This window comes from Electrophorus electricus, chromosome 13, assembly GCF_041902795.1.
Source record: "Electrophorus electricus isolate QZ-2024a chromosome 13, ASM4190279v1, whole genome shotgun sequence".
NCBI lineage: Eukaryota > Metazoa > Chordata > Actinopteri > Gymnotiformes > Gymnotidae > Electrophorus > Electrophorus electricus.
In genome coordinates this window covers 8041821-8055198 of record NC_137509.1, presented here as the reverse complement: position 1 = coordinate 8055198, position 13378 = coordinate 8041821, and the positions used below count along the sequence as shown (strand labels likewise).

Genomic DNA, 13378 nt, shown 5'->3' with positions numbered 1-13378 from the left:
TGGAAATCTAACCTATTTGTGCTAGCTAAGGCTACTTTAAGTAAACAACTAAAGCACTTTTGTAAGTTGCTCTGTATGACACTGTCTGCTAAATGCCATACATGTAATTGTAACTGCACTGTACAGTAATGTGCAGATATCAATGTTCCCTTGATATCTGCTTGCAAACTAGCCAAATTATTCTGTATGCATATACATTATGTTCAATTAAGTATTTGCCATTGAGAGTTAAACATACACACACACACACACACAGATATATATATATATATATATATATATATATATATATATATATATATATATATATATATATATATATATATAATATATAAATTCTTTATGGATTTTTTTTTCATTTGAAATTCTTTATGGATTAAAATGTATATGTATTTTTGTGGTATGCTGAAATTACATTATTTTTATGCATCTGAATACTTCTGTAAACAATTCTACAGGTTAAATGAAAGGACAGTGTTAAGCCTTGACTCAGGAAATTGCATAAATATAAAGTAGAAGCCCTTATGAGATATAAGCCCTGGCTCTTGTTAACGGGCCTAGTTTAGCCTGCTGGACCTGGGCCTCAGTGAGTCTGAGTACATGTCATATTTGCTCACCTCAAGAAGATCTTTACATCTCTGCACAAAGGCATCCACCAAAGCGAAGATACTGGTCTGGTCCAGCACCCACCCTACTGACGAATATCTAACCCAAAGAAAGGGGAAGACAGGGAGGAGTAAGAAAACAGGGAGAGTTCATTGCTTAGTCTTTGACACATGAGAAGCAGATGTAGGCAAAGGCCCCGGGTATGTTTGCTCTGTCGAGGCACCTTACAAGGCGAGGCTTCAGCCATACACGCCAGGCAAACAAACAACAGCAACGGTGGGCTCCCATCTAGAGCGCCGAAGGATAAGGTCAAAAATGAGCCGTCGTTGGCATAATTGCATCCGCCAAAGTTTTAAATCAGCATGGCTGCCATTTCTCAGATTGCTTTTCACACTTCATTCTTCCCCTGATGGAAAGGTAATCCTCATCACAGAGCAAAGACAAACACCTTTAGCTGGGCTGTTCTGAGGTGTGAGAGAGAAGGCTATAGAGAGTGTGAGAGAGAGAGAGAGAGAGAGAGAGAGAGAGAGAGAGAGAGAGAGCAGGGCTTTTAGCAGAGCTGTTTCACAAAACAATGGGAGGCTTGGGCCACAGGCACACAGGTGAAAGAGGCCAAATACATGAACAAGTTAAACAAACAAGACAGGGAAAGGCAGATCTCAGCAAACCAGACTCTAAGCACTGAAATATTTATTACATTATGATGATGGCAGGCTGAAAATCAGTGCCTCAGGAAACTTTGACCTGGCAGTGAATGCAATAAATTTGCTTTTATTTAAAATAAATTTCCACTAAGTCAATATCCCAAATGAAACTTTGGAATGATTTTTATTATAGTATTACAATGCACTCTGTGACTGTGAAGTGTGGGGTTTACTCAGTAAGCATGACCGCTATAAACAAGACAAGCACCGACACCCACACAGACTCACTACCTGCAGGAAACTATAGAAATATGCTCAAAATAAAAACAAACTAATCAACAAACACCACCACAAATTTTACAATCTTAATGTAATGTGCAGTGGTTTGAAGCCCACAAAATGGAAAGGGTCAGGCCTAAAACCAATCCCTTCTGTGACCTTATTTTGAAATGAACTCCCTAATCCCTAACAGACAACCTCTTCACAGAAGCACTGCTGCACAAACTCAAGCAAGGATAAAGTACACCATAGGGAAAAAAAGGAAAATGGTTGAAATACACTGGCTATAATACAAAATCACAAATGATAAAAAAATAAACTGCACAGGCAGCTCTGCATCTCAGCCATACAGAGTAGAGAGACATCTTAACCAAGCACAGTTCCTGCAGATGAGCCATAGAAAGGTCACAAAAAGTTATGATTACTCATAAAAAAATAAAGACCAGAATATATGGTCATGAATGAATGAAGTGAACATTCTCCTTCATGCTGAGAAACCTCAGAATACTAGAGAGGCCTATTTAGAGAAATAAAAACGGTCTAATTCTAAACATCCCTCAGCTGAGTAAACATTTTCAATTTAGCCCAGCAGAAGACCCTCCCACTCCCACAGGTACTATTAAAAATATGTAATTCTAAAAGATGTGATATATTCGTATTATTAAAAACATAGCCTATGACCGCATGTGTGTGTACAGAGTAGCAATATTAACAACACACAGCAGAACTGAAATGTCTTCCCAATTTGGCTTTTTAAATAATGCCATCATCTGTCATTTATTATTTTAAATCAAAGTGACCTGAACTGAATTGAAAGGATTTGCACGGAGGAGTTGAGAAGGGTAGTAAGAGAGGGGAGAAAAAAAGAACGAGAGAGAGAGCGAGAGAGAGGAGAGCAAAAATCTACAGTAGGCTGTGGGAGGCTGAGAGGGAGACATTAAGGCAGACACATCTGAGCGTAGACGTACAGTGTGGCTCTCAATCATGTCTCTCTAGGGGGCCAGGGCCTCCACGGAGGCCAGGGGGTTAGAGGATTATTGGAGAGTGTGAGCGCAGCGGAGTAGGCGTGTAGAGCCAAGCACCCTAACTGGCCATTTCTCTTTCTCACACGGCAGTTCAAAGAGACCCTTCTGAAGCTTGGACAGCTTTATTTCAGCGCAGACGATGATTAGAAGCTGATGTTAGGATGCAGCGTAACATTCATCATTTTGAGTGATGTGCTTCCCAGTTGTTTGCTGTTATTTCTTTCATGTGTTACTTCTGTAACACTGTGTAAAGGGCAATAGTCGTACATTTGGGTTTTCAAGGTTATATTATGCATTTTATATTGTAAAAAAAAAAAAAAAGTATTATTTTTTGAAAAGATGTCTAGCGTGACTAGAAAATTCTGATTCTCCACAGTGTGAGGGATGATAGTGAAAAACATAAATAAATAAATGTGATTCAAAAACACATCAGAAGCGGATTGCTAGGAGATATGCACCAATAATCAGTCTTTCTGAATCACATAGTGCTACTGAGCTCCCAGGGTCTGTGTGGTATCTTAATCGCCCTGTTCTTCCCTTTAGCCTGCATTACTGGACTGCTCTGAGAGGGACAGGACTGTACAGTCCACTTCATCCTCGCTGTAAACTGTGGTCAGAATAACCTCAGGGATAAATGGCCAATAAAGAAAGGTATTGGCAGACAGAAAAGCGTAAATTTGTCCAATTTGCAGGCTAATTAACGCAAGCTTACTGAGCTGCCTGCAAGAGGACGGACAACGCATCACGGCACGTCTGCCGCAGCACGTGAGCAGATCAGTGCAGCCACACAGAGAGGAACAGAGATGCTCCAAGAGTGAGTAATGATGTTAACAGGGACTCCTAAACTAAGACAGAGAAACCCAAGCAGGGCAGGGGAGGAGGAAGGCTGGAAGAGGGAGCGAGAGAGAGATGGAGTGGGAGCTGTTGAGGCTGCAGCGGAGAGAGAGATGATCCAATAAGGGTGAAGGTAGCGTCATAACCCCTGTGGTGATGAATGTGCTGTCCAAACGCGCAGGAGGACGCAGAGCTGAATGTCACTGCTCGCCAGCGCCAGCGATTACAGGCGATAAGCCATGCTCGTGTTTATTCTGCACGCCTCTCCCTCACTCTGGGGTCGCCGCCCTTGCAGCGAGTTACAGCGCCACACCAGCTGCGGTAAAACCTGATTACGGTGACTCAAATGCATGTGAAGGGTCCATCTTACTGAGCAGAAGGGCACAGAAAATTTATCTGTAAATGGGAATGCAAATAAACTGACTTGACAGTTGAATGGAAAATGCTGACAGAACATAGAAATTAGACTGTATGATCATAATAATGATATTAAATAATTTAATTATCCACTTTCAACATCTAAAAAAAACCCAAAAACAAATTGAACCAAATTTTGGCAATTATTTCATGGGTAACAAACCCATATAAGATTTTAAGATCACATTACTAGATAAAGCCATTTACAAGCACCTGAATGGAGGCATAATTTTTTCTCAGAATTAACCACCTTCCAATGGACTGGGAAAAACACGAGTTGCTAAGATAGGATTCCTAAGCAATAAGAGAAAGCAATTGGTACCATGGCAATGATTACAGCCATGACTGATATTTTATGAGGTCATGCCTGCTTGAGAAATCCTCCAAAGATTTAGCTTCAATCCATCATTAGCTGAGGCAGAGCCAGGGGCCAGCCGAGAGGGTTAAACTTCATTAAGACATCCACAGAGCCCTACCGTGCTCTTTACTGAGCAACCTTTTAAAGGCATTGTCTGGGAAATCTAACATGATTGACTCTATAATTAAATAAGCTAAAGAAAGGGGAGAGACAGAGAAAGAGAGAGAGACAGAGAGAGAAAGAATGGAAAAGGAATGAGAAACAGGTGAGAACGAAAAGGGAAGGAGGTCTCAAGATAAAGAAAGGGCAAAGAGGAATAGAAGAAATAGAGAAGGTTGAAACATCTGTGGGAATAAACGGAAGAGTCAAAAGAGAGGCATGGAGAAAGAGAGAGCGAAAGGTTGGAAAGTAATGAGGGCGAAAGACAAAGTGAGCGAGAGGGAAGGACAGAGGCCACCAAGAGGACAGAGGAGAAGGGGCAGGCTCGAGCTAACACCCCATTAATCATGTGTCAGAATGCTATGGTCAAAAACACACACACACACACACACACACGCTCACATTCCATATCGACTGACTTGCTGGAGGTTGAGTAAACCAAATAAACTGATCTCTGCTTACATACAAGAACCACAAACTCCTGCCATGGTGAAACAGTGAGGCAGAAAAAACACACATGCAACCTTTCTGATTTTATGGCTAGCCCTGCTGATCTTACTCAGGCCCTGTTTTGATCGATATTCTGTCTTAATGTATTTTGCACTGAGCTCTATGGTAGGATTCCACACTCAGGCACTCAGCACCTGCTGTATTGCTTTGAAAGGTGAAGGTAGTGGCTGATGTGTTGGGGTTTTTCTGTTCTTTGTGCCTGTATGGGTAAAGACACGCTGGCGCTAACAGCATGAGACATTCAAACAGCTCCTACAGTGCACATGTTTCTCATAGTACACAAACACACACATACAGGCAAGCACTGTTATGCTTACACCACCATCACTTACAAAGGATAAAGCACTCCAACCATTCAAACCCACACTCTCTACCATAAGCAGAACAATATCTCACCTTCTCTCATAGATTCAATCACACACACACACACACACACGCACGCGCGCACACGCACGCGCGCACACACACGCGCGCACACGCACACACACACGCGCACACACACACACGCGCGCACACACACACACACATATTCCTTCCACAGCCATCATATCATTGTTAAAACATGGTCTTGCATCTATCTCACATTATTTATTTCATCATTCTCAGACAATACCCTACTACCACTGAATCCAACAAAATTGATATATGCAAAATGGATATATGCATGTGTATTTGTGTGTGTGTGTCTGTGTGAGTGTGTCTGTGTTTGTGTGTGTGTGTGTGTCGTGGGGCGGGGGAGGGCAAGGTATTTGTCATATTATGTAAAGCAGGATTGAAAAGGTGTTTCTCTGCTCATTACTTAGCCTTGTTTGGACAACTCTATCAATTCATAAAGCTGTCACCTTTACCCAGGCAACTCATTTAACAATCAATATCTTGCAAACAAGAAGCAATCTAAATTCTCTTTGGAAGACTGTATTTTTGTTTTAGGTAAATATTTAGGTTTTAATTTGAAACTCAGCATTAGTCTCAGTAAACAATTGATTTACTGGAAAGAGAAATCATACTTCTCCCCCAAGCCATAGTAAATAAGAAAAATATTCTTTTAATATGTGCACAGCAAGAGTTCAAAAATAATTAGGCAACAATTTGGTAACTGCCGTACATTTCTTTGAAACATTTGGACTAATTCCTTACAAACTTTCTTTAATTAATTTCATGAAGAAAAGGTGTCTATAAGCTTACAAGTATTGGTTGGGCTGTAGAGTAATTAAAAGTTGGTCTGTAAGTGAGCAGGTTTTCTAAGTAAGCACTGGAGGAAGAGCCCCAGTGCTGGCACCCCTGCTCTGCCCAGGCCATGCCCTTTGTGGGCCTTTGGGCTGGAACTAAGTGCTGGCTATAATTAGGTGGATGGGGTCGGCTGCCCATGTGTAGGATAGACGCTGCAGGCCTGCTGTTTAGAGGGCAGTGGGCCAAAACCCCAGTTCTGCAATCAAACCATGTTACAATTAAACACCATAGAACAGGCTTCCAACTGCACAACAGCCCCAAAGCAGTGTCTCAGTAACTTCATTAATGTAAAGATTGCCAGATGCTGCAATCTCATGGATAATACTCTGATACTGAAATCGGTTAGTATCACCTAGCTTTAATCGAGAGCCAAGCATGTAGACAAAACCATTATACTGAACAAACCGCTATTCCTAAATAAGTGCTTACCATAGGCCAAAGTATCTTTTACACCGCATCTATTGCATACGTTATGCCATCAGCTTCCTTGAACAGATTACATCTAGAAATTCAGCCACATAGAATCATATAACATGTTAAATGTGAAGCACCATCCACTGAGCTTTGAGGCCTTTGGTTTCATCTGCTCACTTAAGACACTTCTGTACAGGTTAGAACGCACTCTGCTGCTGTCATTAGCAGTCACACCATCACTGAAGCCCACTGAGCAGCAGAGTGTGTTTACATGTCTGTACCTCCCTCTCAGGGGTCATACACTTTGGATCACAGGCAGCTTCTATTTTTCCATTCCATAAGTCTGGTACAGCCTAATAGACATTTCTGGCCTTTCTGTTATACGCTTTCCGGTGGTCTGTGTTTTGTAGTAAGCCATCTGAAGTCATGCTGCTGTAGTCTTCTCTTTATTGTATCCAGGATACTGTTCTTAATTTGCTCCGTAGTTTTTCTCCATGATTGAATGCATTCTTCTGTTTGCTTTGCCAGGTGGTTTGCTATTGCTATGTTCACCAGTGCACCAAACAACTTATGCTGAGAGACAACGGCAACAGACTCCAGATGCAAATACCACATTTAGAAGCAACTCTAGATCTCTTGTTGGCTCTCTTGTGCATGAACTAATGATGCAGCAATACAAAGCTGGCTAAGAAACAACTACGCAGCCACATGTCCAATTACTTATGCTCCCCCGCAGTGTGCTAATTGGATCCCTGAGTAAAGATTTAAATACTTGCAAATTAAAGATGACATCCTGCACTTCAACTTTATAATTGGCGGTTAACTATAAATCCAATGTGCTGGAGTATAGAGCCAAAACAATAACATCACCATTCAATTACTTAAGCACTGCACTTGTACAAACTGCCAATGCATCAGCACTAATAATTTCCCCTTGATTATTTACTTATATTGGGGGAAAAAAACTAAAATCCATACATAGTGTCATTGACCGGAGCTGTGCCATTATTTTCACTCATCCACGTCCAGGCATCGTCAGCATATTGCACATCAAGAGATGAGACTTTATTGCAGCAGGGCTTTAGCGCACAAAGTAGAGAAATGTCAGCCTAAGCTAAAGCACAATAAAGAACTCCACAAGACAGCATTATGAGCGCCTCTCAAATGGATGCTGCGACAGCAAGGCCCTGTCATTCGCCAGCCAGTCGATATCACTTTGTAGCAAATACTCTGTCATTGCGCCGCAAAGTGCCGCTCTCTTTGGCAGGAGGCTGCAATTACGGCCCGGGCTCTGGCACTCGGCTGTCGCTGCAAGGTGCTATCAGTTCCATTCTGAGGGATCGTGGGCACTGTGCCAAGGGGCTGAGGCCAGCGGGCAGGTTAAGTGGGCCCAGCCAAGGAGGAAAATGAAGGGAAAGGAAAGGCACCGTAAAGTGGAGAGTGGGAGGGTACTGCCTGCAGTAAATAATAGAAGCTTAAAGAGGAGACGCATAGAATAAAGAGTAGGGCTGAGTGGAGTGGAGATGTGTGATGAGCTCCAATAGGGGTCTGGAGGGAGAGACATTAATATATGGGAAGTAGCTCCCAAATAGTAGTGTTAGATGTGGCAGGGATTGCAGTCATAAAACTCTAGTGGTGGTGAAATGGAATATAATAAGACATAATACAGCAAGATAACTACAATAGAACCTAGCAAAGTATAAGAGCTTTGGCCTGTGGGGTCAGGAAAAAAAGTGACAAAGATATAAGTGGACAAAAAACACGAAACTATTTCATCCCAATAATGTCGTGATTCTTGTCCCCGAGGAAAAACGGCAGCTTTGACAACGTGGGGAGAAGATTATGTAACAAAGGGAAGCGCGCAGAGTCAGCCAGCAGGATTTGGTGTACTCTACTTGTGGTGCAGCTGGGAGGTATGAAGGTAGAGCTCCTTCCAGCAGAGGCAGCACTGGAGGCAGTCACTGAGGGTCTGTTTACTGGAGATCACGTAGCCCTGGAAGATCCTGTCCAGTGAGATCTCTCTGCAGCATAGCCGGATGATCTCATTACTCATCTACAAAAACAGTCACATGGATATATGTAGGTTAGATGATTCATGGCATGCAAACTATATATAGCCTATATCCTCTCCACACATATACATATGCAAGTAATTTTTTGCATCCACAGGAAATAGGGTTTAGGGTTTAGGCATGTCCTATACAGGGAAGCTTTAAGAATAAATATTTAACCATCTGAGAGTAAAATACTGAAGTGGTCTAGCTGTGTGCTAATGTACTCCTTTCCCCTAATCTCTCCATATGCTGAGGTGGAGATTAACACAGACTACAGGTGTTTGCTAAGAATCAGACAGGCGCTGCTTTCATCAAAGACACAGGCTTTTATGCCGGCTGTCACTCAGCTGTCCCTGACATTCAAAGATGCCGTTTGGGGAGCGGGTGAGGAGAGAGAAAGAGAGGGGAAGAAAAGCGAGTGTAATTATTAAATATGATGTATAAAGTGGAGAATGTGAAATGACAGATTTACTTTCATTTCTCTGATCAGTGGGTTAATCCAGGCAGAGAAAACACCAAGCTCTATGTTGAGACTCTATGTTGAGACACAGCACAAAGCAGACTGTGTGTGTGTGCATGTGTATGTTTGGGGGGATGGGGGGCAGCACACACTGAGGAGGGAAAATATATTCTACACCTTGAGTTCAGAACCAAGTAAATTAAACTGATATGTAAATGACTCGAAATTCTCATTTTACCAAAAGGTTGAGGGTTCTATAGCATTAGCCAGCTTAGGAGTTAATAATATTTCCATCCCCTCTCCTTTAAAATGTGAAAAAAATGCTAAAAATGAAGACAAAATATGTTCCTGAGTCTTGCTCTCACAAGGCTTCTAAGTCCTCAAATAATCAGACTCTCATCCCAGGTCTCCGTAGGGATTCATGCTCAGCATCTAGAAGCATGTCTTCACTTCAGAACCTGAACCCCCCCCCCCCCCCCAATAATTTACTTTGTTTCTTGGGGGCTGTCGTGGTGGGGTGAGTTGCATATGATTTGTTGGATGCAGAAGAATAAGAGGAAAGACAGGCTGAGCACTTTAAGAAAGGCGGCAGATGGTGTTGAATATCTGAGACAAGGCAGAGAAGGAGGGAGGGGGCGGACAGCTTGTACAGCCACAGATCTCTTGTATGACAGTGCAATGAGGATATCAGTCTGTGAATACTGGTAACAATTATTACAAATGATGACTAAAGGCCTTATGTATCTCAGTTGTTCTTTTCTCTTTCTTTCTCCTCTGCATTAAGTGGAACGGCACATCAGAATCAAGAGTGAAGGCCCTCTAGCGCTGGCTGATTGGAAAATGATATTAAACCCGACAGGGGCTTCACCAGCTGAGGAAAAAGGAACCAAAAAGCAAACCAAAAAGAAATAAAGAAAAGCTGAAGCCCTGAAGGGGAGGCAGGGAAAAGTGGCACGTACGTACACATATATGTGCACACACACACTCAAACACACACACGGGTGCGCACAAATGACTCTGATGCCCTCTGATTAGAAATTATTACTTGGAAATGTCGGAAAGTGAACTGGGGTGCAGGTTCTGCCTCGCAGTGTATCTCTTTTTTCTTTTTCATTCCTTCTCTTTTTTTCCTTCATCATCCATCTCTCTCTCCTCCACATTTTTTTTCATTTCCAGCACAAATAGCACAATATAATATTTCCCTGTTGAGGTAACATTATTTTATGTGACTGCGGGGAGACATACTCTCAACCATAAGAGTGCAGTTAAAACTGTGCTGGAGCGATACAGGAATAACTGGGCCATTTCACTTCCATTAAACATGCTACCACTAACGTATAACTGAGCAAAGCCAACGAAAACACTCCGAGCAGGGTGGAGTATGTGGGCCAGGGTGCTGACAGAAATTACCCTTCTACAAAGATCTAACACCAGATTCACTGTTTCTCCAGTAATGAATACGGCTGGAATTTGGGTGTCGGAAACCAGTCGTACATCAGCATATGAGGATAATTTAGTTTGTGAGCGTAGGCCAGGCCTGTGGAGCAGGTAGAAGATTCAGGTCACTGAGCCTTGAACGAGCCTGGCAGACTCCAAGCACAGTCAAGCCAATATGAACCAACACTGAGAAACATCCCACTATTACTCTGCACAGCTACAAACCTGAACAGAAAGGGATTACATCAGTTTCTGGAAGCTTACATTCTGGTTAATAGAAATTCAATAGTTCCACAAGAATTTCTGAAAACTAGAGCATAATGGAATAAGAGCATTATGAAACTTCTAGAAACAATGTTGACATCCTGACTCCTATCTTTTTGGAGGAAAACGAACACGTTCTCAACACTTAATATCCTGAGAATGAAGACCACACAGCAGGACTTTCATGTCGGTGAAGTATTTGGGACTGAGCAAAGTGAATATGGATGACTGACACACAGTGCAAGGGGTCAGACAGCTCACTGAATATCAGCTTAGTGTCGATCAGCTCACTGGGAAAATGTGACCACTCCATTTGGATGGACATTAGGGTTTCACCCTAGTAATCATAGTTAAACAGGGTGTGAAGGACAAACCTGGCAGGGATTGAAACAGGGATTCATGTTTGGCATAGGTTAAGTGGGACTTAGCACATCACTGTTCCTTCTATACCTGATACCTCAGACCAGGAATTGAAGCCATGCCACAAAGCAAAAACTCAGAAAAACATACAGTCTAGTGCAGTTCAACGTAATTACATACCTGAATATGGGGAGATTTATGACTTTTCAAATTAACACTAAGGCATAACAGTTAAATGTAGTTCTTGCAGTAGGTATATGCAATAGGCACTAGGTTATTATTTATTTATCAGTTTTGGTTTAACCAGCTCCAGCCTGCTGGCTGTGCCGATTGACAGATCGAATCGCGGTGTGACCAGAAGTGGTAGGCTTAAGGTAAGGCTCTGGACTGAGCGCCGAGTCTGGCAAGATGATAAAGTCCTTGGAACAATGGCTGTCTGAGGGCTCAATGTGAGCTTTAGGCAGACACTCCCTCCCTTTGCCCCCCAGGAAACAATTAGACCAAATGTTTTTGTACCAGACCGACTTTCCGTGATGTATTATCAAAGGAGGGAAAAAAAAAAGAAAGAGTGAAAAGAATGAAAGGTGCACGGGAGAAAGAAAGAGTGAAAGAAACAGAATGGCAACGAGAGCATATGATTCCAGCAGAGAAAGGGTCAGAGCACAATTATGAGAGGTTAAACGTTTTTTCCTCCGCTCTTGAACAGCTGGAGATGGAAATGAAAAGTGATGGAGGCGGCAAGCGAATGGTATTTGGGAGCCCACCGTGCACTGACGCAGGGTGCTCAACCCCTGATCTAACACACACGTGCGGCGTGATCTACAGAGCCTCGGCTGATGGCTTATCTGTACAGTGGAGCCCTGAAGCATGGCTGGCTTTGAAGTGCTGAGAACAGAGAGGAGAGAAAAAGAAAGAAAGAAAGAAAGAAAGAAAGAAAGAGGGTGAGAGACACAGAGAAAGAGAAAGGGTGGAAAAGAGGTAAACCAGGCAGTCAGCCGCTGGATGGCTACGGAGGTCTTTCCTGGGAAGATGCTGCAACCACGCTGAGTGGGTGCAGAGACTGTTGGAGTAAGCAACAGATCTGAGGAGCTTTTACCAAAATGCAATTGCGTCTTATCTTTGTTCAAAATCAGATGTAACTGCTTGTCAATGGAGAATCACAGTTGAAAAGACCTGACGTGCATATCAAGATTGCACCAGCAGGGAGGTCTGGACCAGTAAAGAAGGCCTCGGCATACCTTGCGGAAGAGTGACGTGAGCCTCTCACGCGTGTTGTAGTAGACGGAGTTGACCCAGATGATGCGGATGAGGTTAAGGATGTGGGCCAGCTTGGGTGTGACCTGGGGAGGTTTGAGCTGGGCCAGCTCCTCACATGGCTCTTTCAGCAGCAACAGGAAGGACAGGTTAGACTGGGCCTGCAATGAGCCATCCTGTAGGAACGGAAAACACTTCAGCAGCAGTTCGAGTCAGTTCCATGACATCAGCTTAAGATGCCTTGATTCAATTCCATTCGGAGTCACATTCAGTTAAATCCAGTTAGTAAACAGTATCCAATCAAACCAGCTTTACAACACCTAAATTCACTTCACTTAATCTTTTACTTGGGCTGCCTCAACAAACCCAGTTCAACAATTGATGTAAATTGAGTAGCATGTTAAGTCCTTTCACAAGAGGCTTTTGTAAAGCCTCAGTACAGCTCTGCTGTCACACGCCTGTGATCCTGCATACTGCTGACTCTCTTTCTGCAGTTCCAACATTAAGAGCAGCAATTAGCTGAAACGAAGGGTCAATCAATGTTGAATGTTTCATTATTTCACTCTGATTTCACTCTGACAACATTGATTTTTAGGGTCTCCAGAGAGTTTATAAAACAGAGGCCTGCAGATGCTGGAGCTCTGGGGGTCAGCCCTGAATTAAGCTGAGGGTTTAAGGCTCTGGCTAGGAGGTGCCCTTCCACACTGATCCAGGACCAGCAACCCATAGACAAACCAAGGCTTATTCATTATCAATACAGACTACAAATACTGGCCTCAGGAGGAGTGATGTAAGGCATAACACTTGGCATTCAGACAGAGCCTTTGGACATGGTCTGCCTCCTGATTTAAATGAGCAGCCTTGCCGACTCATCACAGTAATGCCCGAGTGCAGTGCAGCCTCATTTCTGTGGGGTGAGGAGAAGTTGATCAGGAGCTGCCTATAAATCATCAACAGTGAGCGAATGTTCTTGCTCAGACCATTACCCCTGTGCATAGCCTCTCTGCTGTCTGTCTCACTCTTTCTCACACCCACAAAGACATGCACACACACACACACACACACACACACAC

The 13378-nt window shown here is 43.0% G+C and overlaps 1 protein-coding gene across 6 annotated transcripts in view; it reads right to left on the bottom strand.

Annotated features, from left to right (window-relative positions):
- dnah2 (dynein, axonemal, heavy chain 2) overlaps positions 1-13378 on the bottom strand; it is a 104801-nt gene that overhangs the window by 83522 nt on the left and 7901 nt on the right. For all 6 annotated transcript variants that reach the window (XM_081694667.1, XM_081694669.1, XM_081694670.1 and 3 more), the window contains exons 8-10: positions 12290-12481; positions 8372-8529; positions 618-705 (exon numbers count right to left, since the gene is read on the bottom strand). In XM_081694667.1, the coding sequence (XP_081550793.1) occupies positions 618-705; positions 8372-8529; positions 12290-12481 (438 nt within the window). The remainder of the gene's footprint in view (positions 1-617; positions 706-8371; positions 8530-12289; positions 12482-13378) is intronic.